This window comes from Monodon monoceros, unplaced genomic scaffold, assembly GCF_005190385.1.
Source record: "Monodon monoceros isolate NGI ecotype Baffin Bay Population unplaced genomic scaffold, NGI_Narwhal_1 Super_Scaffold_15, whole genome shotgun sequence".
NCBI classification, from domain to species: domain Eukaryota; kingdom Metazoa; phylum Chordata; class Mammalia; order Artiodactyla; family Monodontidae; genus Monodon; species Monodon monoceros.
The window spans coordinates 9,837,348-9,862,788 of record NW_021703771.1 but is presented as its reverse complement, the minus strand read 5'-3'; the positions used below and the strand labels follow the sequence as shown (position 1 = coordinate 9,862,788).

The 25,441-nt window shown below is 40.9% G+C and overlaps 1 protein-coding gene across 4 annotated transcripts in view; it reads right to left on the bottom strand.

The window, feature by feature from the left end:
* CD109 (CD109 molecule) overlaps positions 1–25,441 on the bottom strand; it is a 152,437-nt gene that overhangs the window by 44,531 nt on the left and 82,465 nt on the right. For all 4 annotated transcript variants that reach the window (XM_029224286.1, XM_029224282.1, XM_029224284.1 and 1 more), the window contains 9 exons: positions 23,670–23,754; positions 16,940–17,036; positions 16,525–16,666; positions 15,721–15,830; positions 13,338–13,562; positions 12,436–12,537; positions 12,290–12,352; positions 10,668–10,844; positions 7,122–7,274 (listed from right to left, as the gene is read on the bottom strand). In XM_029224286.1, the coding sequence (XP_029080119.1) occupies positions 7,122–7,274; positions 10,668–10,844; positions 12,290–12,352; positions 12,436–12,537; positions 13,338–13,562; positions 15,721–15,830; positions 16,525–16,666; positions 16,940–17,036; positions 23,670–23,754 (1,154 nt within the window). The remainder of the gene's footprint in view (positions 1–7,121; positions 7,275–10,667; positions 10,845–12,289; positions 12,353–12,435; positions 12,538–13,337; positions 13,563–15,720; positions 15,831–16,524; positions 16,667–16,939; positions 17,037–23,669; positions 23,755–25,441) is intronic.

Below are 25,441 nucleotides of genomic sequence, written 5' to 3'. Positions count from 1 at the left end.
TAAGTGAAGGCAAGAGAAAAAAAGTGACCAATTGGTTTTAAAGGAGTTTTTTAAAAAAAGGAATGAGAAAAATTTGCTGCATAGACTGAAGAAAAATGTATAATTTTTCTCAAATGGATTGATTTTACAACAAGATGACCAAATTAGCCTATACATATATATCTTTCTTTCTGACGTGTTGTTAATCACTGTAGTTAATCAATCAGTGGATGTGGGTTATACAGTCTAGATTTCACTGACAAGTACATATAAAGAACTTACAGAGATTGGTTAAAAATGGCAGAGTAGAAAGACGTGCGCTCACCCCCTCTTGTGAGAGCACCAGAATCACAAGTAACTGCTGAACAATCATTGACAGGAAGACACTGGAACTCACCAAGAAAGATACCCCACATCCAAAGACAAAGGAGAAGCCACAATGAGATGGTAGGAGGGGCACAATCAAAATAAAATCAAATCCCATAACTGCTGGGTGGGTGACTCACAAACTGGAGAACAGTTATATCACAGAAGTCCACCCACTGGAGTGAAGGTTCTGAGCCACACATTCGGCTTCGCAACCTGGGGATCCAGCAATGGGAGGAGGAATTCCCAGAGAGTCAGACTTTGAAGGCTAGCGGGATTTGATTGCAGGAATTCAACAGGACTGGGGGAAACAGCGACTCCATTCTTGGAGGGCACACACAAAGTAGTGTGCACATCAGGACCCAGGGGGAAGGAACAGTGACCCCATAGGAGACTGAATGAGACCTACCTGCAAATGTTGGAGGGTCTCCTGCAAAGGCGGGGGATGGCTGTGGCTCACCGCTGGGACAAGGACACTGGCAGCAGAAGTTCTGGGAAGTACTCCTTGGCAAGAGTCCTCCCAGAGTCCACCATTAACCCCACCAAAGAGCCTGTAGCCTCCAGTGCTGGGTCACCCAGATCAAACAACCAATGGTGAGGAAACTCAGCCCCACCCATCAGCAGACAAGCAGGTTAAAGTTTTATTGAGCTCTGCCCAACAGAGCAACACCAAGCTCTAGCTACCACCAGGTGCTCCCATCAGGAAGCCTGCACAACCCTCTTAGATAGCCTCATCCACCAGATAGCAGACAGCAGAAGCAAGAATAACTACAATCTTGCAGCCTGTCAGGAGGAACTACAGTCCTGCAGCCTGTGGAATGAAAATGATATTCACAGAAAGACAGAAAAAATGAAAAGAAAGAGGACAGTGTACCAGATGAAGGAACAAGATAAAACCCCAGAAAAACAACTAAATGAAGTGGAGATAGGCAACCTTCCAGAAAGAATTCAGAATAATGATAGTGAAGATGATCCAGGATCTCAGAAAAAGAATGGAGGCAAAAACTGAGAAGATGCAAGAAATGTTTAACAAAGACCGAGAAGAATTAAAGAACAAACACCTAGAAGAATTAAAGAACAAACAAACAGAGATGAACAATACAATAACTGAATTGAAAAATGCACTAGAAGGAATCAATAGCAGAATAACTGCGGCAGAAGAACAGATAAGTGACCTGGAAGACAGAATGGTGGAAATCACTGGGGCAGAACAGAATAAAGAAAAATAATGAAAAGAAATGAAGACAGACTAAGAGACAACATTAGACGCACCAACATTTGCATTATATGGGTCCCAGAAGGAGAATAGAGAGAGAAAGGACCCAAGAAAATATCTGAAGAGATTATAGTCAAAAACTTCCCTAACATGGGAAAGGAAATAGCCACCCAAGTCCAGGAAGCACAGAGAGTCCCAGGCAGGGTAAACCCAAGAAGAAACATGCCAAGACACAGGGTAATCAAACTGACAAAAATCAAAGACAAAGAAAAGTTATTAAAAGCAACAAGGGAAAAATGACAAATAACATACAAGAGAACTCCCATAAGGTTAACAGCTGATTTCTCAACAGAAACTCTACAAGCCAGAAGGGCGTGGCATGATATATTTAAAGTGATGAAAGGGAAGAACCTACAACCAAGACTACTCTACCCAGCAAAGATCTCATTCAGATTCAACAGAGAAATCAAAAGCTTTACAGGCAAGCAAAAGCTAAGAGAATTCAGCACCACCAAACCAGCTCAAAAAATGCTAAAGGAACAACAAATGCTAAAGGAACTTCTCTAAGTGGGAAACACAAGAGAAGAAAAGGACCTACAAAAACAAACCCAAAACAATTAAGAAAATGGTAATAGGAACATACATATCAATAATTACCTTAAATGCGAATGGATTACATGTTCCAACCAAAAGACACAGGCTCCTAAATGGATACAAAAACAAGACCCTTATATATGCTGTCTACAAGAGACCCACTTCAAACCTAGGGACAAATACAGACTGAAAGTGAGGGGATGGAAAAAGATATTCCATGCAAATGGAAATCACAAGAAAGCTGGAGTACCAATACTCATACCAGACAAAATAGACTTTAAAATAAAGAATGTTACAAGAGACAAGGAAGGACACTACATAATGATCAAGGGATCAATCCAAGAAGAAGATATAACAATTATAAATATATATACACCCAACATAGGAGCACCTCAATACATAAGGAAAATGCTAACAGCTATAAAAGAGGAAATCAACAGTAACATAGTAATACTGGGGGATTTTAACACCTCATTTACACCAATGGACAGATCATCCAGACAGAAAATTAATAAGGAAACACAAGCTCTAAATGACACAACAGACCAGATAGATTTAGTTGATATTTATAGGACATTCAATCTGAAAACAGCAGATTACATTTTCTTCTCAAGTGCACACAGAACATTCTCCAGGATAGATCACACCTTGGGTCACAAATCAAGCCTCAGTAAATTTAAGAAAATTGAAATCATATAAAGCATCTTTTTCAACCACAACGCTATGAGATTAGAAATAAATTGCAGGGAAAACAATGTAAAAAACACAAACACATGAAAGCTAAACAATACGTAACTAAATAAGCAAGAGATCACTGAAGAAATCAAAGAGGAAATTAAAAAATACCTAGAAACAAATAACAATGAAAACACTATGGTCCAAAATCTATGGGAGGCAGCAAAAGCAGTTCTAAAAGGGAAGATTACAGCGATACAATCCTACCTCAAGAAACAAGAAAAATCTCCAATAAACAATCTAACCTTACACCTAAAGGAACTAGAGAAAGAAGAACAAACAAAACCCAAAGTTAGTAGAAGGAAGGAAATCATAAAGATCAGAGCAGAAATAAGTGAAATAGAAACAAAGAAAACAATAGCAAAGATCAATAACACTAAAAGATTGTTCTTTGAGAAGATAAACAAAATATATAAACCTTTAGCCAGACTTATCAGAAAAAGAGGGAGAGGATTCAAATCAAAAAATCAGAAATGAAAAAGGAGAAGTTACAACAGACACCAAAAAATACAAAGCATCATAAGAGACGACTACAAGCAACTCTATGCCAATAAAATGGACAACCTGGAAGAAATGGACAAATTCTTAGAAAGGTATAACCTTCCAAGACTGAACCAGGAAGAAATAGAAAATATGAACAGACCAATCACAAGTAATGAAATTGACACTGTGATTAAAAATCTTCCAGCAAACAAAAGTCCAGGACCAGATGGCTCCACAGGTGAATTCTATCAAACATTTAGAGAAGAACTAACACCCATCTTTCTCAAACTCTTCCAAAAACTTGCAGAGGAAAAAAACAGAAGAAAAAAAATTGCAGAGGAAGGAACACTCCCAAACGCATTCTATGAGGCCACCATCACCTTGATACTAAACCAGACAAAGATACCACAAAAAAAGAAAATTACAGACCAATATCGCTGATGAATATAGATGCAAAAATCCTCAACAAAATACTAGGAAACAGAATCCAACAACACATTAAAAGGATCATACATCATGATCAAGTGGGATTTTTCCCAGGGATGCAAGGATTCTTCCATATATGCCAATCAATCAATGTGATACACCATTTCAATTAACAAATTGAAAAATAAAAACCATATGATCATCTCAATAGATGCAGAAAAGCTTTTAACAAAATTCAACACCCATTTATGATAAAAACTCTCCAGGAAGTGGGCAAAGAGGGAAGCTACCTCAACATAATAAAGCCCATATATGACAGACCCACAGCAAACATCATTCTCAATGGTGAAGAACTGAAAGCATTTCATCTAAGATCAGGAACAAGACAAGGATGTCCACTCTCACCACTATTACTCAACAAAGTTTTGGAAGTCCTAGCCACAGCAATCAGAGAAGAAAAAGAAATAAAAGGAATCCAAACTGGAAAAGAAGAAGTAAAACTGTCACTGTTTGCAGATGACGTGATACTATACATAGAGAATCCTAAAGATGCCACCAGAAAACTACTAGAGCCTATCAATGAATTTGGTAAAGGTGCAGCATACAAAATTAATGCACAGAAATCTCTTGCATTCCTATACACTAAAAACGAAAGATCAGAAAGAGAAATTAAGGAAACAATCCCATTCCCCATTGCAACAGAAAGAATAAAATACCTAGAAATAAACCTACCTGAGGAGGTAAAAGACCTGTACTCAGAAAACTATAAGACACTGATGAAAGAAATCAAAGATGACACAAACAGATGGAGAGATACACCATGTTGTTGGACTGGAAGAATAAATGTTGTGAAAATGACTATACTACCCAAAGCAATCTACAGATTCAATGCAATCCCTATCAAATTACCAATGGCATTTTTTACAGAACTAGAACAAAAAATCTTAAAATTTGTATGGAGACACAAAAGACTCCGAATAGCCAAAGCAATCTTGAGGGAAAAAAAATGGAGCTGGATGAATCAGACTCCCTGAGTTCAGAATATACTATAAAGCTACAATAATGAACGCAATATGGTACTGGCACAAAAACAGAAATATAGATGAATGGAACAGCATAGAAAAGTCCAGAGACAAACCCACGCACCTATGGTCAACTAATCTATGACAAAGGAGGTAAGGATATACAATGGAGAAAAGATAGTCTCTTCAATAAGTCGTGCTGGGAAAACTGGACAGCTACATGTAAAAGCATGAAATTAGAGCATTCCCTGACACCATACACAAAAATATACTCAAAATAGATTAAAGCCCTAAATGTAAGACCAGACACTATAAGACTCTTAGAGGAAAACATAAGAACACTCTTTGACATAAGTCACAGGAAGACCTTTTTTGACCTACCTCCTAGAGTAACGGAAATATAAAATAAACAAATGGGACCTAATGAAACTTAAAAGATTTTGCACAGCAAAGGAAACTATAAACAAGATGAAAAGACAACCCTCAGAATGGGAGAAAATATTTGCAAATGAATCAATGGACAAAGGATTAATCTCCAAAATATATAAACAGCTCATGTAGCTACATATTAAAAAAACAAACAACCCAATCAAAAAATGGGCAGAAGACCTAAATAGACAATTCTCCAAAGACGACATACAGATGGCCAAGAAGCACATGAAAAGCTGCTCAACATCACTAATTATTAGAGAAATGCAAATCAAAACTACAATGAGGTATCACCTCACGCCAGTTAGAATGGCCATCATCAGAAAATCTACAAACAACAAATGCTGGAGAGGGTGTGGAGAAAAGGGAACCCTCTTGCACAGTTGGTAGGAATGTAAATTGATATAGCCACTATGGAGAACAGTATGGAGGTTCCTAATAAACTGAAAATAGAATTACCATATGACCCAGCAATCCCACTCCTGGGCATATACCCAGAGAAAACAGTAATTCAAAAAGACACATGCTGGGAGGCAGACGCAAGAGGGAGGAGATATGGGGACATATGTATACATATAGCTGATTCACTTTGTAATACAGCAGAAACTAATACAACATTGTAAAGAAATTATACTCCAATAAAGATGTTAAAAAAAAAAGACACATGCACCCCAATGTTCATTGCAGCACTATTTACAATAGCCAGGTCATAGAAGCAACGTAAATGCCCATCGACAGACGAATGGATAAAGAAGATGTGGTACATGTATACAATGGAATATTAGCCACAAAAAGGAACAAAATTGGATCATTTGTAGAGACATGGATGGACCTAGAGACTGTCATACAGAGTTAAGTTAGTCAGAAGGAGAAAAACAAATGTCACATATTAACGCATATACGTGGAATCTAGAAAAATGGTACAGATGAACCGGTGTGCAAGGCAGAAATAGAGACACAGATGTAGAGAACAAACATGTGGACACCAAGGGGGGAAAGCGGGGGGTTGGGAGGGAGGGATGAATTGGGAGATTAGGATTGACATATATACACTAATATGTGTAAAATAGATAACTAATAAGGACCTGCTGTATAAAAATAAAATGAAATTCAAAACAAAAGAGCTTACAAATAAAAATGAAATGACTAAGGAATAGGTGATTAGTTTATATAACACTAGATGTTCATATATTTCTTGGTTTGTAAGTTTTCTGCAGGTTAACATGATTTTTCACTCCCTCAATATACTGCAAATTCCTGATTCAATGGGGACTGTAATTATTTATAACCATTATGTACAACCAAAATAGAAAGTACTTCATAATTACCTAAAGCTCTCTCCAATGTCATTCAGAATTGTGCAAGTCCATCTCCTAGTACTTTCTCAAGAGTCTTCAGTTAAAATACAGTATGAAAATGAGGGAAGACTCTAAGTGGCATTTCTCATGTAAGACAGCAAAGACACTTGACCACAATAGCCTCTTTCCAACATTAACAACTGGAATGCAGATCCTTTTCATTCAGAAGTTTTACTGATTTACTGACTTATACTTGAAAAGGAACTAATGAAATTTCCTTTAGATACCTGAAGTAACACAAAGTTTCTTCTTTGTTTTTTTTTTTGCGGTATGCGAGCCTTTCACTGTTGTGGCCTCTCCCATTGCGGAGCACAGGCTCCAGACGCACAGGCTCAGCGGCCATGGCTCACGGGCCCAGCCACTCCGCGGCATGTGGGATCTTCCCGGACCGGGACACGAACCCGTGTCCCCTGCATCGGCAGGCGGACTCTCAACCACTGCGCCACCAGGGAAGCCCCCACTTTTTTTCTCTTTTAATGTGTATTTTTGTAATGAAAAAATAGCTAAACTCACATTTTCCATTGTAATATCGTTTGAGACATTCATCAGATTCACACTTTTGTCGACAGCTACAATTCCAACTATTGAGTTTGGCTGCGTCACAGTGATCCTAAGAGAGACTCTCTCAGATGGTTCAGCATTGGCTTTACTCCAAAATAGCTGTATCTAAGAAAGGGAGAAAACAGGATTGATACATTACACTTTTTCAAAGCATTTCTTACGTCTTACCAATAGCAGATCAATGACAAAATCTAGCAAAGATTCTACATTTACCGTGGCCCGGGGACCATTCTAAAACCATACACAAGCCTTCTCCAGGGAAAGGAGTGAAAAGAAACCTCAGCCCCACAGTGTCGGCCAGTCATGGAACCTCTCACTGTGGCATAAATCAGAGTTTTCCTTCACTTCTCTACCCTTTCTCCACCTCCCACCCCACAGCCGCCAGCCAGTGCTGAAGTGAAGACACTGTCTGGCGTACATGAGGAGGGCCAGTATTCAAGAGGGGGGACAGGAAAGAGGAAAGAAGCTGCCAGTGCCTGCACACTGGCCTCCTGGACTCAGAAGTGAGTGCATGCAAGTGAGAGCCCCGGGGACTCCCAGAACTGGCTGGGCTGCGCAGGGGTGTCTTTCCCCAGGACGAGGCCATCAGACCAACACCAGTCAGGCCCCATGCTCTGTGCCTCCGTGGCTGCCTGAACTTCCTCTGTCATTACACTCAGCAAAGCACAGTCCTACCTGTACTTCTTAAAGAGCAACCATCCTCTCATCCCGGCTGAACCCAATGGCTTTGTTACAAGGCCTCTTCCTACTAGGAATGTTCATCTTGCCCAGCTCTGTTTCAACAATCCCTCGCCCCAGTGACTGTACCACCTGATCAAGATGGCCTTCATGTCCCCCTCAGCTTGCCTGAACTTTAGAAACAGGCTTCTTCCTGACATTAAGCACCTAATTTCCCTTTTCTTAAAAAATTTGCAATTGTTAATGTTTTCTCTGTCCCTTTGAGATGTAAATCTTCTCCCGGCTTCCAGCCAGTTTTACTAGCAGGAATGTCTCTCTCAAAGACCTGGGAGCCATCCTTTTGAAGTATAATCATCAAGAAAGAGCCCTGATTGATCTCCCAGTCTCTGTAGATGAATAGAAGCCTAATTTATAAACTCCAGTTACCAAACCACATGGCCTAATCACGCTGACCAACCCCTCCCCCAGGGTCTCCCAGTACTTTTCCATTAACTCACACCAGTGCTTAAAAACCCTCCTGCCTTTTGTTTCAGTGGAGTTGAGTCCAGTCTCTCTCCCCTATTGCAAATGTCTTGAACAAAGTCTTCCTTGCCTGTTCAGCTTGTCTGATGCCATCTTTCTTTCACATGCCTCTTGAGCCATTGTATCTAGTTTACTCTTCTCCACTTATATCTTAAACAAGTTAAACAGAAAGAATACCTTTCCTTACCCCTTGTTTAAGGTAACTCACAGTTTGCATCATATGCAAACTTTGCACTTCTCATTCTTTTTTCTGCACGTCAGTGACCCCTGGCTCCAACCTGCACTTCTGTGTGGATGATTTCTAAAACTACATCTCTTGCCCCTTCCACATCTCATTCATTTATTCCACAGTCATTACTGAACATCAACGAAGATTCATTAATGTTCTTGTGTTGAAACATATTTTATTTCCAAATATGCAGTTTCTTTCAGAGTAAATGTGGTAAACATGATCATATAAAAATGGACTTATCTTTGCAAACACAACTGAAACTAATTTCTTATCTCTCATATCTAAGAAATTTCTTGGAAGTTATTTATACAGTCTGCTTCCTCAAAGCCTTTACACAGCAACTTTTTTTAGAACCTGCTCTCACTTTCAGAGATGTCTGCCTCTATGTTTAAGCCTTACTCCTACTTTAAAATTCACCTTTCTCAGACAAATACCGTATGCTAACACATATATATGGAATTTAAGAAAAAAAAATGTCATGAAGAACCTAGGGGTAAGACAGGAACAAAGACACAGACCTACTAGAGAACAGACTTGAGGATATGGGGAGGGGGAAGGGTGAGCTGTGACAAAGCGAGAGAGAGGCATGGACATATATACACTACCAAACGTAAAACAGATAGCTAGTGGGAAGCAGCCGCATAGCACAGGGAGATCAGCTCTGTGCTTTGTGACCGCCTGGAGGGGTGGGATAGGGAGGGTGGGAGGGAGGGAGACGCAAGAGGGAAGAGATATGGGAACATATGTATATGTATAACTGATTCACTTTGTTATAAAGCAGAAACTAACACACCATTGTAAAGCAATTATACTCCAATAAAGATGTTAAAAAAAAAATTCACCTTTCTCAGGGAATTAATGGAGTCACTAGAAGTCAAAAACTGTGCTCTGAAACTGACAAAATACAGCACTGCCTTTTAAAAAATTCTTTTCATAAGACAGAAAATAGAAGTTTGTATTATATTTTGACAGTCAAAGTTAGAGTTAACAGTTCTCTATAAAAAAGGCATGGATGACAACTGTTACTTCTTAAAATTTTAACAAATTCAGGGGGAAAATGCTACCAGAAGAACTGTATTCTACAAATCACTACTTTAAAATAATGATTATTGGGGACGTCCCTGGTGGCGCAGTGGATAAGACTCTGCGCTCCCAATGCAGGGGGCCCGGGTTCGATCCCTGGTCAGGGAACTAGACCCCACATGCATGCTGCAACTAAGAGTTTGCATGCCACAACTAAACAGCCCATGTGCTGCAACTAAGAAGCCAGTGAGCCACAACTAATGAGCCCTGGAGCTGCAACCAAGGAGCCCACCTGCCACAACTAAGACCCGGCACAACCAAATAAATATTAAAAATAATAGTAATAATAATGATTATTTTGCTTCAGAGGTCCTGAGATGGCAGCAGCCTTTAGTGAGAACAATGGCTCATTTTAATATGTATGAGATAATTGAACTCCACCTGTCAATCTTGCAATCTGGTTACTTCTCAGAGTTGGGGCCCAGGAGTGTTTCCTACACAAGCTACACATCTTAGGTTATAAAAATCACTGCTGTGTGTGGAGACAAAACTCCACAGAGATCTCCACATGCAAAGCAGCCAAGTTCATTGTAAATTTGTCCTGGGTTAGTTTCCAGACTGATGAAATGGATAAACCAAAGCCCAGCTCTGCTTCCACACATCACTGCAGATGCCTCACTCCCTCCTACACCCCTCACTTCACTCCCACACAAATAGCAACACCACACATATATTGCCATTGGAATTCCATGCCAGAGCAATATTGACTCCCCCATTTGGGAAATCCTGAAAGAGCTTGGATTTGAATTAAAGTCTTAAAGCCAAGAACCATGACTTACAAAGAAGACGCACAGTGTCCAATAATTCCACAGGTGAAAACAGATACACAGTAATTAAATATGAAGAGGTTTATCCATAGTTCTAGAAATGAATATAAATTTCTAACCAATTTGGTTTCATGACACTTTTCTAAAGAAATATTACATTTCTCAGACTTTGCTAATATGAAGTTTTCTTTTAAACATCATTACCTTAAATCTTACCTTATTTTTAAAAACAAGCTGAACAGGAACTTTCAGAACATCATTTATAATTTCCCCATCATCTTCAATATAATACACAATGATACAGGCTTTTGGAGCCCAAGAATTTTCTGGTGTTAAGGAAAAAGTTGTTGCATTTTGCTTGCCTACAGCCACTAGCTGTCCCCTGGACACTACCTGAAAAGAAGAGTACATGAGTTTTATTTTATGTTAAAGCTAGTGAGAATCTCAATGGCAGCTATGTTTATCATAATTTTAAGCATACATGCAAATTCTTGACTTAAAGCAACTTCAAATCCTTTTTGAACACACACACACACAAAAGTAAACCTCCCTGACCAACACAGAGAGTACACGCTGGTAATTAGAAAAGGGTAAGATAAAGCAACCGTGACTGAGCCAACAGCAGCTTGATGGTCAAGAATCTATTTCTGAGTGGAAGGAATGCAGAGCACCACTGAGAGAGCTAGATTAGCAAAACTACAATTTATGGGGAGCATTTTTATTTGTTTTTGTTTTCCTTATGTTTTATAATTTTCTATAATGAACATACGTGGCTTATCTCATAGAATTTTAAATTTTAAACATAATGCAAGATTTCATTATTCATCTTAAACTGGAAATGCAAATATGGGTGAAGAAAGAAAAAAAGAGTTTGATTTCAGTATAAAAAGGACAGCTTAAAAAGGTGTGAGGCTGATTTGTAGCAACATGGATGGAACTAGTATGATAATATACTAAGGGAAGTAAGTCAGAAAGAGAAATTCAAATACCATATGATATCACTTATATGTGGAATCTAAAATACGACACGAACTTATCTACAAAACAGAAACAGGCTCACAGACACAGAGAACAGACTTGTGGTTGTCAGTGGGGAAGGTAGAGGAGGGATGAATTGGGATTAGCAGATGCAAACTATATATATATAGGATGGATAAACAACAATGTCCTACTATATATAGCACAGGGAACTATATTCAATGTCCTATAATAATCCATTGTGGTAAAGGAAAAAAATGTAAAATTTTGCAAAGTAAATTTATATATAACTTAGATATAAAAAACTCTGTAAGAGGGACTTCCCTGGTGGCACAGTTGTTAAGAATCCGCCTGCCAATCCAGGGGACACGGGTTCAAGCCCTTGTCCGGGAGGATCTCACATGCTGCGGAGCTACTAAGCCCGTGCGCCACAACCACTGAGCCTGCGCTCTAGAGCCTGTGAGCCACAACTTCTGAGCCTGTGTGCCACAACTACTGAAGCCTGCGCACCTAGAGCCCATGCTGCGCAACAAGAGAAGCCACCGCAATGAGAAGCCCATGCACCGCAACGAAGTGTAGCCCTTGCTCGCTGCAACTAGAGAAAGCCCGTGCCCAGCAACAAAGACCCAACACAGCCAAAAATAAATAAATTTATAAAAGAAAAAAAAGAAAACTCTGTAAGAACGTATGTAAATATTACATATTGCGCATGTATAACATACAATACATTAAAATATAATAGTTTCTTTTAAGTGTGAGGCTGAATTTTAAAAATCAGTAAGTTCAGTTTCAAATTAAGGTAGACATTATTTCAGACGATTCTACAATAGATCATAAATTTAGATTCTGTAAGAGATTACCATATAGCTAAACTCCTTCAACTGCTTGTTGCCACTAAGCACCAACTCAAAAGGTGATCCCACCTAGAAAAAAAAATTTTAATTAATATATACGTATCAGTGGCAAGACAGTCCAATTATAATTAACAAGTGATTGTAATCATTACCTTTATATTTTCATCTCTTGTTTTTAGCTGGATGTACGTTTTACTAGGAGACTTAAACATATCATGAACAGCCATGCTACTCACAGTATCAAGAAAAGAGGCCTATAACAAAAGAAAAGGCAACCATAAAGTTTCATCTTTAGAAACACCTTGATAAAGGATGTTACCTGCTGGACAATCAGTGAAAGGCAAATTCACTTTCACTTTTCTTCACGCAGGAAACACTACATTCCCCAGACATTGCATCTTCATCATTTTACAGCTTATACTATAAAGAAGGTGATAGCTGTAAACGTGTAAAATGGTCTTCATCGTCATAATCTAAGAGGAAAAAAGTATGGACGGTCCTAACTTAATTCCAAAACAAAGGTGTATTATCAGGAAACACTGAGAAGAAAGAAGGAAATGGAAAAGGAATCCTTTCCCCCACAATACAGAACTCAACTATAAGCAAGAAATCATATCAGCTCACTCAATCTACCACTGGTGAGAGAAAAACTCAGAGGCCACACTGACAGGGCTGAGTGACCACGAGAAAGGGGGCCTCAGTCCAGCAAAGGAGTGTAAATGTAAAAAACATATTCCCCTTTGGTCTCAGCTCCTGCCAAAACACCATTTCAAATGACTGAAAATCACCTAGACTGGGAGTTTGGGGGCTTCTCCGTCATCTCTTCGGATCACTATTTTACTTTGCTCTTCAAAATGAATTTACAAGGAAGCATTCAGTCTAATTCTCAGCTACTATCATTAAATCACTTTTTAACCCTTTCCCCCCTTCTTTTAAAATAAAAATGTGTCCACTTCCTGTGTACCAAAGTGACCTCCCAACAGGCTGAGTGCCTACCACAAGATGACAATTTTAAGGTTGCTGCGGTAACGTAATGATGGGAAACAGATGGCACCTTCAACTGTAGCTCGCTGGAATCGTCCAGGATTGGGAATTCAATCTTGAAGATTCCATTTGGGGGGACAGTATGATTTACGATCTGGACAGCCCCTATGTCCTGATTTCTACCATCCCATCTGTTCCAGTACTCGGTATAGCTTCTCTGCGTCACCGTCATGACTACATTATTTCTTCTTTCTTCAGGAGTCAGTTGATTGCCATCAGAACGGGTTACCTTCACCTAATTGTCAAAAGAAAACATTTTGAAATCAGGCAAACAAGAGAAGCAAAGGATTCAAGTTTCGTTGAATCCAGTTTCCATCTGTGCTGTTCCCATGAAATTGAACTCTCAAAAATCATTGGCAGCCCCCTAACCTCCAGGTTCCGTGGTCTCTCTGGGCGGCCTCCCCTCCCGTCTGGCTGTTATGCCTCCTGTTGCCTTCCACGGCTCCACAATCACCTCTTTCACTGCATACCCCTCTTCCTACATCCTCTCGGTGTCCTTTTTTATCCCACTTCCCTCTCCCTAAATGTGGGAATTTGTCAAAGCCTCATTATCATTTACCCTCAAAGGTCTCAGCACTCCTGCTACCATCCTGATCTGGCTCTGGAGCTCATACTCAACACCTCCAACCCCCTGCAGGAAATTTCTACTTGTACATCCCTGTCATCTCAAATTCAGTACATCTAAAGGTGAGAAACCGCCTCGCCTTTCCTATTTTTGCTAATCCCACAATTCCGTCAGACTTAACATCTCTGAATTTCCCTTCCCTCTCCCCACCTTCCAAATCCAATGCACACCAAGTCTTACATCTCTTACATGCTCTCCACCCAGAGTCAGCTGCGCAAGCCTCCTGCTGGCCTCGTGCCCGGGCTGCTGCCCCACTCCTGCACACAGACCCCACCAGTCCCCCTGGAACGCTGCTTTCGCCACACCCCTCCCACGTTCATAAGGACCAAGATCTTCACTGCTTAGAGCATGTGAGACACGGAGGACCCTCTGCAATCCCCAAGCTTCGCCTCCTGCTTTCTCTCTGACCTTTCCTGGACACGAGCTCTCTGCTGTCACTGCCCCGGTCCAGTCACTGTCACCTGAAGGCACCCTGGCTTGCCCACCAAAGCTCTCGCCTTGTGTAGACGTCTCAGCTCATCTCGTTCCCCACCCACACGTCCCAACACTGAAAATGCTGCAGATCTTGTAACAAATAACCTAAATCTTCTGCTTCTCCATAAAGCATCCCTGAGTGACCCCCATCCCTGTCCTACAGCCAGTTCCTCCTCCCGGAACTCTCTTTGTTTCCCTCTATTCATTTGCAAGTTACCATTTGCAGATTCCTGGGGGTTTTCTTAACTACCTTTTCAAACTGTCTAAATTATAAGATTATTAAAATCAGAAGCTATCTAAAACTTTTTTTTCTCACTAGATCACTGGTTTATTGTAAAAAGATATTGAGCGAGATGGAAGAGATGTTTAGGGCGAGGTATCAGGACAGGACCCTCTCTGAGCGCATCCCTGCCCCCCAAATCTCCACATAGCCACCAACCTAGAAACTCTAAAACTTCTCTTGATCTATTCAACAAGAAGTGACCCTCCTTTCTTTAAAGCAGGGGCCAGAGACTATGACAGGCAGGGAGGCCAAATCCAGTCTCTTTGGAAGGAAGTTTTTATTGGAACGTGACCACCCTCGCTTGGTTACCAAGGGGCTGTGGCCGCTTTCATGCTACAACGTCAGAGTCACACAGTTGTGACTCAGACCATATGGCCCTCAAAGCTAAAAATATATACTATCTAGCCCTTTGCAGACAAAGTTTGCCAACACCTGTTTTAAATCCCTACAGGAATGTGTTCATGACACTGATTTATCCTGCCTTGAATTACAGTTATGTGTATTTTTTCTTGTCACCATCACAAACACTGTGACTCCAGGGTAGAGACTGGGTCCTTCTTAGGTCTGTAAGCCCCACTTATTGACTCAGTCAATAAATGTTAATTCAGTATTCTCTCAAAAAATTGAGTAGATTAGTTGATACTTTTTAATGCTACATCTTTGCTAGGACTAAAATCAGTCATTATAAAAATCAAATTGAAATTGAAATTTTTTGACTACCATCTAATTCCTTCAATTAATTTATAAAAACTTCAACGTCGCAATTCAAATCTAACTTGAATTACTTATTAAATATATTTTGAGGAAAAATTTTTTGGAAACTACTTTTTTAAATAAATTAGATAAAGGTCATTTGGAAACAATTCTGTGTGCCTCATATATCTAAAGGGGAAAAGTAATCTACCCACCTTGGGCTTAAATTTTTTGAAAAGCATTGAAAGTACTATTTCCCATTCTGTTTCACTAAACTGAACTTACTGCTTTAGACAATTAATAAATATGCCAACTTACAGTGGCTGTGAAGTTGAGAGATGGCTTTAAGACAGTAGCATAATCAAAAAATTCAATGATGTAATCGTGTTGCTTGAAAAATACATTGGAGCTTGCATTTCTTGAGATACCTGTTTTGGAAATTGCACCATTTAGAAAGTAAAAGTAATATATCACCAACAGCTTCTATCCACCAAATCTCTCCATCTGAGCTACTTCCCAAAGGGGTTAGGGTATCAGGACACAGAAGCCTCTTTGGCTTGGCCACAAAGAGGACCATACATGTCCTCTGCGGATCCCTTCTGAGCACCATTAGTGTCCCCCAATCAATGACATGTGCACCAGAGATCAGGCCACTGACAGAATAGTCTTTTTGCACTTTCGGGGATTGGTGAAAGCCATTAAAAAACAGCCACCGAAAGATCCAAGTAATTAACCTTTATTTTATTATTAAAAGAGAAAACTGTCTAGGAGCAGGTGAGATTTCAGAAGATGTTATTTAAAAAAAAAAAAAAAAAAAAGGAGGATGGTTAGTCAGCTGAAAAGGTAGCCCTTCCATATAGTTTTCAGTTTGGAAAAAAAAAAATAGAGATGGAAAAAATTATAAATACCTATCACAGGTGGTTGAGGTACATCCTTTCAAAGAAAATAAGTTTCCCCTTCATTACGAAAACATTCTGCAAGCTAGACTAATAGTCATGACAATCTCAGCATTAACTAGCATCCTTAGGCAACAGTGCCCTCAAATGAACTTACCAATTATAATAAGAGATGACAGAGCAGCACAACAGAAATAGCTTTACCTTCACTTCAAAGTCTACAAACCTGTAAGTGATTCTGTCACTGTGGCTAAAATTTCTACCGGCCCAGGAGAAGACAGATTCATGTGTTCAGAAAAGCCATCCGAAAAATCCATTACCTTTTTCATCTCTTCATCGTTAAAAGAGAAGTTTGCAGATCCATTTATCTGTTTTGTTAAAAAAATTTTCAATGTCATTCTTCACTTCAGCACTTCAAATTTTAGAAATAAAACCCAAGCTAAGTCACAACAATACAATGGTTCTGTTTCCACTTTAATCATTTTTTTAAAAAAGGGTAAATTCTCATTTGTTCAATGATAGAAAGCTCTTGATTTTCTCATGCTCAACTTTTGGTTAATTCAGTATAAAATCTTATTTCTAGAGAAAGTACACTTACAGTTTTTCCCCATTACAAGTTATAAGATATTTGCAAAAGTTACCTTAAATGTTTTTGTAATATTTTTCTTCACACCCCAAAAGGATAAAGGTAAAAATGTAAGTGTTAGGTCTCCTTTCACTGGCTTCCCATATGTATACCTGAAAAATAATACACGAGGCCTAACTTAAAAGAATTATATTAAAAACATACTCTTACTACAAATTTCTAAAACTAAAACATAGTTAGGAATGTGCTTAATAAATGGTGTCCTTGATATTAAGTCTCCAAAATGAGAAGACTTTTAACTACAATACCTCAAAAACGGTTCATAATACACACTTTACCCAGCCTCTGGAGACTCCACAGAAAATCTGATCATAATTGGAAGTGACAGTTTCCCATCAAAAGATTTTTAAAAGATTATGAAAATCTTTTATTCTTAGAAATCTGGACTGGCCCATTAACTGCATGCCCAGGAGACTTTGTAGCTTTTGAATATTTTTAAATGTTAGTTGAAATTGCATTTGCCGTGGCGAATTTTATTTATTTTAATGAGGTGGGAATAGTGAGCAGACGTTCACATCAAAGCTAATAAACAAATGCAGATTTTTATTCATCTCAGTTAAAGATTTCAAAACTAAAATGAGCGTGTTAACCTTGTTCTCCAGGAAATTTCCAGTAATCTTCTGCACATTAACTATGCCTTCATGGGACAGATGGCTACTAGCAAAAGTAACCAAAATTGTTATCATCTACTCACAGAGATGACCATAATAGCTAATACAAATAAATATTTAAAATCATATCTATAACTTAATAACAACCATCCAAGTGATAAGACAACAGAATTCATCTCTCAAAGTACACCCAAAGAACAACTGGATTTCAAGTTCTACTCTTTACCCCCAATTCCATGACAAGACCAAAACTATTGCCCATACACCTTAATTTGGTTCACTCAAAGTAACAGGCTTTTGGTTGCGTACGGAGGACTCTGCTTTGCTACACACAGCTTGAAACTGAAATCTTAGGAGTTACATTGCTTATCCATTTGTTCTTTTCAATAAGCATTTATTGGAAGCCCACTCCATGACTGGCACTGTGCTAGGCACCCAGGTGCGGTAGTAACCATGACACAGACACAACCTCAAAAGGGTGGAACAGCCATGTTTTTAGTGCTTTGAGAGCTATAAGGATAGAGGGTTAGGGGCAAGCAGCCACGCCTTGAAATTGCCTATGTAAAGGCCTCTTGGTCAGAAAAAGCATTCTGCATTCTTGGAAGCACAAGTAAGATCTGGGAGGAGACTTTGGGAGGGTAGATGAGGGGCTGGGTGAGGTGTTTCAAAAGACATGAAGCTAGAAAAGAACTCTGTAAGATACACTAAAAATTTTGAACTTCACCCTCAAGGCAATGGTCTGAAAGAAGAAGGCAGAAGGGGGTGTGGAGGGGGTGGTTAGGATGAGGTGGAGAAGAAAGAGAGAAGGCAGAGAAGGCCAACAAGAAGAGGAAACAACAAGACGTCTGGATCCAAAGTAAAGGGAAGATTGGATGTGGTAAAAATAGAGGCAGGAAAAAGTTTTAAGAAACTACAACCATAGCTGAAGAGGTGACATTCCTGAATCAAGGAGGTGGCGGTGGAGAAAGGTAGATGGATTATTTGAGAGATATTAAGGAGAGAGACCCAACAGCACTGGAGGTTGACTGGCTATGGGGATTGAGGGAGTCAGACAAGCACAGCTGACTTCAGCTAAAGAGAGTGTGCTGCAGTCCACCCAAGAGAGGGGTGCAGAGAACCAGGTTTGGGGAAGACGACTGATTAAAATATCTGTGGGAGGGCTTCCCTGGTGGCGCAGTGGTTGAGGGTCCGCCTGCCGATGCGGGGGACGCGGGTTCGCGCCCCGGCCCGGGAAGATCCCACATGCAAAAAAAAAAAAAATATATATATATATATATATATCTGTGGGATATCCAGTGGGCAATGTCCAGTGGGCAGCGAGACATGGGGATCTGACTGTAAAGCTAGAAATGTGGGCTGGCGATACGGATTTAGGTTTCATCAAATTATAAACAGCAGAAACCCTGGCCATGGAGAAGAAAACTCCGAGTAAATGTGTAAAAAGAGAAAAGAGAGCCAAAGATGGAACTCTAAGAACAAGAACGTTTACAATGTGATCAGAAGAGAGTTGTCTGCAAAGAGTCTCAAAGGAGCAGCCTAAGGGAAAGGAGAAAAACCAGAAAGGAAATGGGAGAGGACAGCAATGTCCGATGCTGCAATGGGAGAAAAAAGTTGTAAAAGCCTAAGAAAGTACACACAAGGCGAGGCAAGAAGGAGGTCTTTGTGCCGTGGTGAAAGCAGTTTCCATATCACGGTGAGCGAGAAAGGAAGAACGCAGGGGGCTAAAGAATGAACAGGATGTGAAGAAGGGGAAAAGGCAGCTCCAACTCTTCAAAGAGGCGAGAGACAGGGCAGCAGCTAGGAGGAGGCATGAAGGTCAGGGAGGGTTCGTTTCCTTTAATGACAGAAACGTTTGAACGCAGAGATAAAGAGCAAAAGGTTAAAGATACCAAATGGAAGAAATCAAGACACAGGTAGAGGGGAAGTGGGCCTGGGATTCTCCCGACAGAAGAGTGAATCCAAGGCCCAACTGGAAGGATCAGCCTGAAGGGAGGAGAGACATAGACAGACCCTCACCATCATCACTTCCATCTTCTCCAGGACACGGTATTTATAGAATAGGTCTCCACCGATTTTTAGAGACTGATAAGAGACCTTGCTAGTCAAAAGATTTCCTGAATCTGTTGCAAAGTTGTAAATTATATCCACAATCTGAATTTAAAAAGACCCTCCTGGGACTTCCCTGCTGGCGCAGTGGTTGAGAGTCCGCCTGCCAATGCAGGGGACACGCGTTCGTGCCCCGGTCCGGGAAGATCCCACATGCCGGGGAGCGGCTGGGCCCGTGAGCCATGGCCGCTGCGCCTGCGCGTCCGGAGCCTGTGCTCCGCAACGGGAAAGGCCACAACAGTGAGAGGCCCGCGTACCGCAAAAAAAACAAAAAAAAAGACCCTCCTGAAATGCACTGATAGGCCCAGAACTCATGAACGCTGGGGTGGAGGAGGCCTCTGGGGAAAGGGCCTCGGCCCTGTCGGGATCTGCTCATCTGAATTCACGCTGCCCTGGGACAGAACCGCCTTACTTTGCTCCCAAAGCGGACATCATCCCTAGGCAACTGAAACCTGAAGGAAGAAGATTTAATAGGAAGGAAATACTCGGAACGGACTACAGGCAGACCTCGTTTTATTGTGCTTTGCACAGTAAACACACAGATACCGTGTTTTTTACAAATTGAAGGTTTGTGGCAATCTTGCGATGAGCAAGTCTATTGATGCCCTTTTTCCAAGAGCATTTGCTCACTTCATGTCTCTGTAACACATTTTGGTAATTCTCACAATATTTCAAGCTTTTTCATTACTATTATATTTGCTGTGGTGATCTGTGATCAGCAATCTTTGAGTTTACTATTGCAAAAAAAAATCACAGTTCACTAAAGGCTCAGATGGTGGTGAGCCTTTTTTAGGAATAAAGTATTTTCTAATCATTGTAGGTACATTGGTTTTTTAGACATAACTCTACTGAAGCCGACCAGGACCCTGCCCCAAGGCTGCACTATTGTTTCTTGGCGGCTCCTCCCTTGTCTCTGCAGCCCCTCCCTCCCCTCCCCGCAAAGGATACAAATAACAGTATCTTTGAGCTCTTCTGCAGAACTAAAACCCCCAGCAAACGGAAGATGTTAAGTACTCGATGAAGCACGCTTCATTCCAGAGAAGGTCACAGTTCGCCCATCATCACCTGGTGCCAGATGACCCCTGCATTGAAGGAATGCAAGCCCTGCATGCCCCCTGATCCTTTACAGCAACCCCGCCCCTTGACTATAAAACTCCTCACAAACGCCCCTGGGTTCGGACACACAGTTCTGAGGGCATTAGCCCACTTGACCCCCTTTGCCTGGCAAAGGAATAAAGCTATTCTTTTTTACTTCACCCATAACTCTGTCTCCGAGAATTAATTTCGGTGCCGGGGCACAGAGGCCGGATTCGGCTTTACTATTGCACACTTAATAGACTACAATCTAGAATAAAATAACTTCTATACACATTGGGAAACCAAAAAAACTTCACGTGACTCTCTTTACTGCAATATTTTCTTTATTGCGGTGGCCTGGGACTGAACCCACAATCTCCAAGGTATGCCTGTACTATGAGAACTAGCCATGTCTGAGAACTTTAATTGGCAACAATTGTCTCACTACCTAGAACAGACAAACCAAACGCTTAGATGGGCTTTCTGATGTGTCTAGGCTAACGTCCCCAGTCACTTAATCAAACACTCTAGGTGTCAAGGTGAAGGTATCTCATAGGTGTGATTAAAGTCTATAGTCGGTTGGTTTTAAGTAGAGGAGATTATCCTAGATCATCTGATCAGCCTGATCTACAGTTGAAAAGCCTTAACGCAGAGCTGAGAATTCCCTAAAGAGGAAGAAATCCTGCCTGTGAACAGAAACATCAGCCTGTACCTGAGAGCTCTAGCTGCCCTTCCTGACAACCTGCCTTACAGATTTTGGATTTCCCTAGTTAGTCCCCCCAGTCAAATAAGCCAACTCCTTGCAGTAAATCTCTTAATATATGCCTCCTGCTGCTTCTACTTCTCTGGCTATAGCTCGACTGATACACATACTAAAGTAAATGATGAGAATACAACCTGTGGAGCCCTAAAGAACTGCCTGGGGACCGTCACAATTGCCATGTCATTCTCAGCCATTAGCATCTCAAAGGGGCTCCACAAATGAGAATCAGGATGAAACTGCGGGGTTGGTGGGAAGAGGCTGTCAATGTTGTTGCTTCAGGGGATCCACACCCCCTGAAAATGTACAATAAATTCCCTAGATGTACAATAAATTTCCTAGAGAGTTACCAAAGTTTAAGAACCACTGTTTTAACTGGTTGTGCTAAATCCCTGGCACGCCCCTGAAAACTAAAAACAGAAAAAAAGAAGGTATCAATTTTCAACCTAATCCATGTGGACATTGATGGTTTATGCGGATTTGAAGTCACTAAGTTTTATAAGCATTAGTCAAAGAACTCAAAATAAAACGCAGACAGAATGCCTGACCTTCAGCTAAGATCAAGGGCAGGAAAATAATTATGACAAAGCAGGCATTTATGTGTTTTCCAAACCATAAATTCAGCCACAGAACCCAAATTCACATGGTAAGCTACCTCTTAGTTGAACTAATTTGGTATACAAATGGTAGACACATTTTTGCCTTTATGTCACATGGGTGTCACATGATTTGTTTGCCAAAAGAATCTAAAGCAGGAGTCCTCAGACATTTTGGTGCATGGACTCACTGCCCATTGACTGCCGCTGCCACAAACCCTCACCAGGAGAGGAATGTTGCGATGAGTGGTGAAATGGGGTCCAGTTTTTACCAGCTATTACAAATAAATTCTGAAGCTAAATAAATTTCACAAACAGCACAGATATTGACACATCAAAAATAAATGCTACAGGGCTTCCCTGGTGGCGCAGTGGTTGAGAGTCCGCCTGCCAATGCAGGGGACACGCGTTCGTGCCCCGGTCCGGGAAGATCCCACATGCCGCGGAGCGGCTGGGCCCGCGAGCCATGGCCGCTGAGCCTGCGCGTCCGGAGCCTGGGCTCCGCAACGGGAGAGGCCACAGCAGTGAGAGGCCCGCGTACCGAAAAAATAAATTAATTAATTAATTAAAAAAAATAAATGCTACAAGGCACACCCATCCTGGGGAAGGAAAGGCAAGCACCTCTCCATAAGGGCTGCGGAGGTCACGGGGAGTGTGCTGAGGTTTACTGGGGCCCACAGCAAGACCTTCTCTGGTTGGAAGAGGCGCAAGTGACACCAAGGAGGGACAGCTGAGCAGGGAAAGGGCACCGCGATGATCCACGAGGTCCTGGCCCCTTAGAGGATTAGGTTGGCACCCAGCCCGCACGCAGGCTGCTCTCCTGAGGAGGCCTAGTCACCCAGGCCAACTCCAACCCACTGACAGGTCCCGGCCGAGGAGGGACATGCGTCACAGGTGTCACCGCATCCAAGTCCTCGCAAACCCCGGGGAATGGGGAGGGACAAAAAAATTTTTTTTAATTAAAAATGCTACAAGAAATCGGTCCTGGAATTACTTGAGGGCACTCCCAGCCTATACGTTTGAGAGCCAGTGGTCTGGAACTCTGAAGACGCTTTTTGCCTCAGCAAAACAAAATGCTGTGATGTTCGAGCCATTGGATCAAAATCATGAAAGCCACCAGACAGCAGTTACACGGGGCGGGGCTGGAAGTCCCCTGTATCCAAAAGCTGAAATGGATGATGAATGTGGATCACTGACTCATCTGTGAATTGCAATAAAGCAACCAAACCCCTCCCCCAAGTCTCAACCTCCATTATAGACAGCTGAATGAGGACTAAATAAAGCTTTTTTTTCAATCTGGCACAATCTATCAGGTAAATCCCTTGACTAGCCTTAGAAAGACACTAGCCTATGGGGAATATTTTAGGACTGGATCAGCTTGGAAGCAGAGACATGGGTGCAAAGACCTGTGCAGACATGTTCCGTGCTTAATTATTTATTATAAACACTTGTTTCCTGCCCATTGGGGTATTTTAATAAACAACATATTGTGCTAATGTTCTGGAGTATATAATGAGCTCTTTGTCATACAGTTTCAGAACAGTTTAAGGTCATAGAAAGCAATATGATACTTACTTTGCTGTGACGGTACCATTTAAACTCACAGAATTTAAAGAACAGTATAATGGTGTCTGCAAAGTGACTTCAAATTTTGGTAATACTGGAAAAGAAAAGCAAGGATATTTTAAACAATCCATTTACCTCTCATTTTACAACTTAACAAACTAGAGAACAGAACTGCTTTAAAGGAGTTGATAAATGGTACCATTGGCACTTAGATTCACTAGGCTCCAAGTACACATTAACACATAGATAAAAGTACTTCATTCCACTCAAAATCAGAAACCCTACAAGGCTGGTAACTAGACAGCGATGGGGATGGGGGAGTTGCTATGGACACTCAGGTCTGTGAAGCCTCCCACCGGTAGAATCTAAACTGTATCCACATGCAAAGCCATCTGAGTGCTAGAAGGCCAGGGTTTTCACTCACCTGTCACCCACCAGTGTGCACTTACTGCTTGTTAAAATACTTCCATACCACTCGGTAAATAGCTACTTCTGAGCAGCCCCTTCCCTAGGACTTTTTTCCAATTTGGTTACGAAAAGCACATCCTGAGACCCCAAGACTCTCCTTTTTCTTCAGGGTGACACACATGCAGTCACAGAGAATCCATGTCCTTTGAGACCATCAAAGGTAAATGTGGTGACAGTCTAACACGATGGATTACTACGAAGTTGTGTCCTAGGATTTCTAGTTAATAACTAAGATATGGCTACAAAGTAATGATGCTTTTCTTGTGCAACAGGTACTGGTTCCCGAAGGTAACCCTAAAATTAGAAACCCCTACTTTGGTTGGCTTTATATAATTAGGCTCTGAAATATTTTATAAATAGTAATATTATTTAATATAAAACACCTCACTGGAGTAAAAAAAAATTTCATTTCCTTCCAATCTATAGAAATATTCCTCTTCTCTAACTTCACTGACCAATGAAATAGATCCATCTCATAACAAGGCATCTCACCATTCAGTTAACGCAAGAGAAGAATCAAGACGACCAATAAGTCAGCAGAACAGGACAGACCTCCAGCTCCAGGCTAAAGACCCTTGGAGTGCCAAGATGCTCTGAGGCCCGAGACCACTCCAGGACTCTGACCCTCCTCCAAGGTCCTGGCCACTCAGAGGTGGAATTTTCTTAGACCAAGGAAATTTAAATGTCCCCTCCTCAAACATCACAGGTTGGCAATCAATTGCCCCTCCACTACATACCCCCTTCAACAACATACAGCCACCCAGCACCGCCTCTGTGTGAAATAAAAACAGCCTATAGAAGCCTCAGCCACCTCTGATTTACTCCTCTAGATCGGGGCTGTCCAAAAGAAACAAAATCTGAGCCACATGGTGTAGTTTTAAATTTCTAGTAGCCACATTTAAAAAGGAAAAAGAAGCAGGTGAAATTAATTTTTGTAATATTTTTACCTAAAGCCATATATCCAAAATATTATCATTTCAATATGTAATCAATATAAGTAATTATTATTAATGAGCTATTTTTCTTTCTTTTTTTATACCGTCTTCAAAATTTCGCATTCTACATGCTTAGAGCACATCTCCATTTAGACCAGCCACACTTCAAGTGTTCAGCAGCCAACGTGGTGAGTGACCCTGAACCGGACAACACAGCTCCAGATGGGGGAGTCAGTAAACAATGACCAGCATGAGCTAAGAATGGGTTTTGCATTTCCAATTGGTTGGAAACCATCAAAAGAAGACTACTTCACGACATGGGAAAATTATATGAAATCCAAATTTCCACATCCATAAATAAAACTGCATTGGATCACA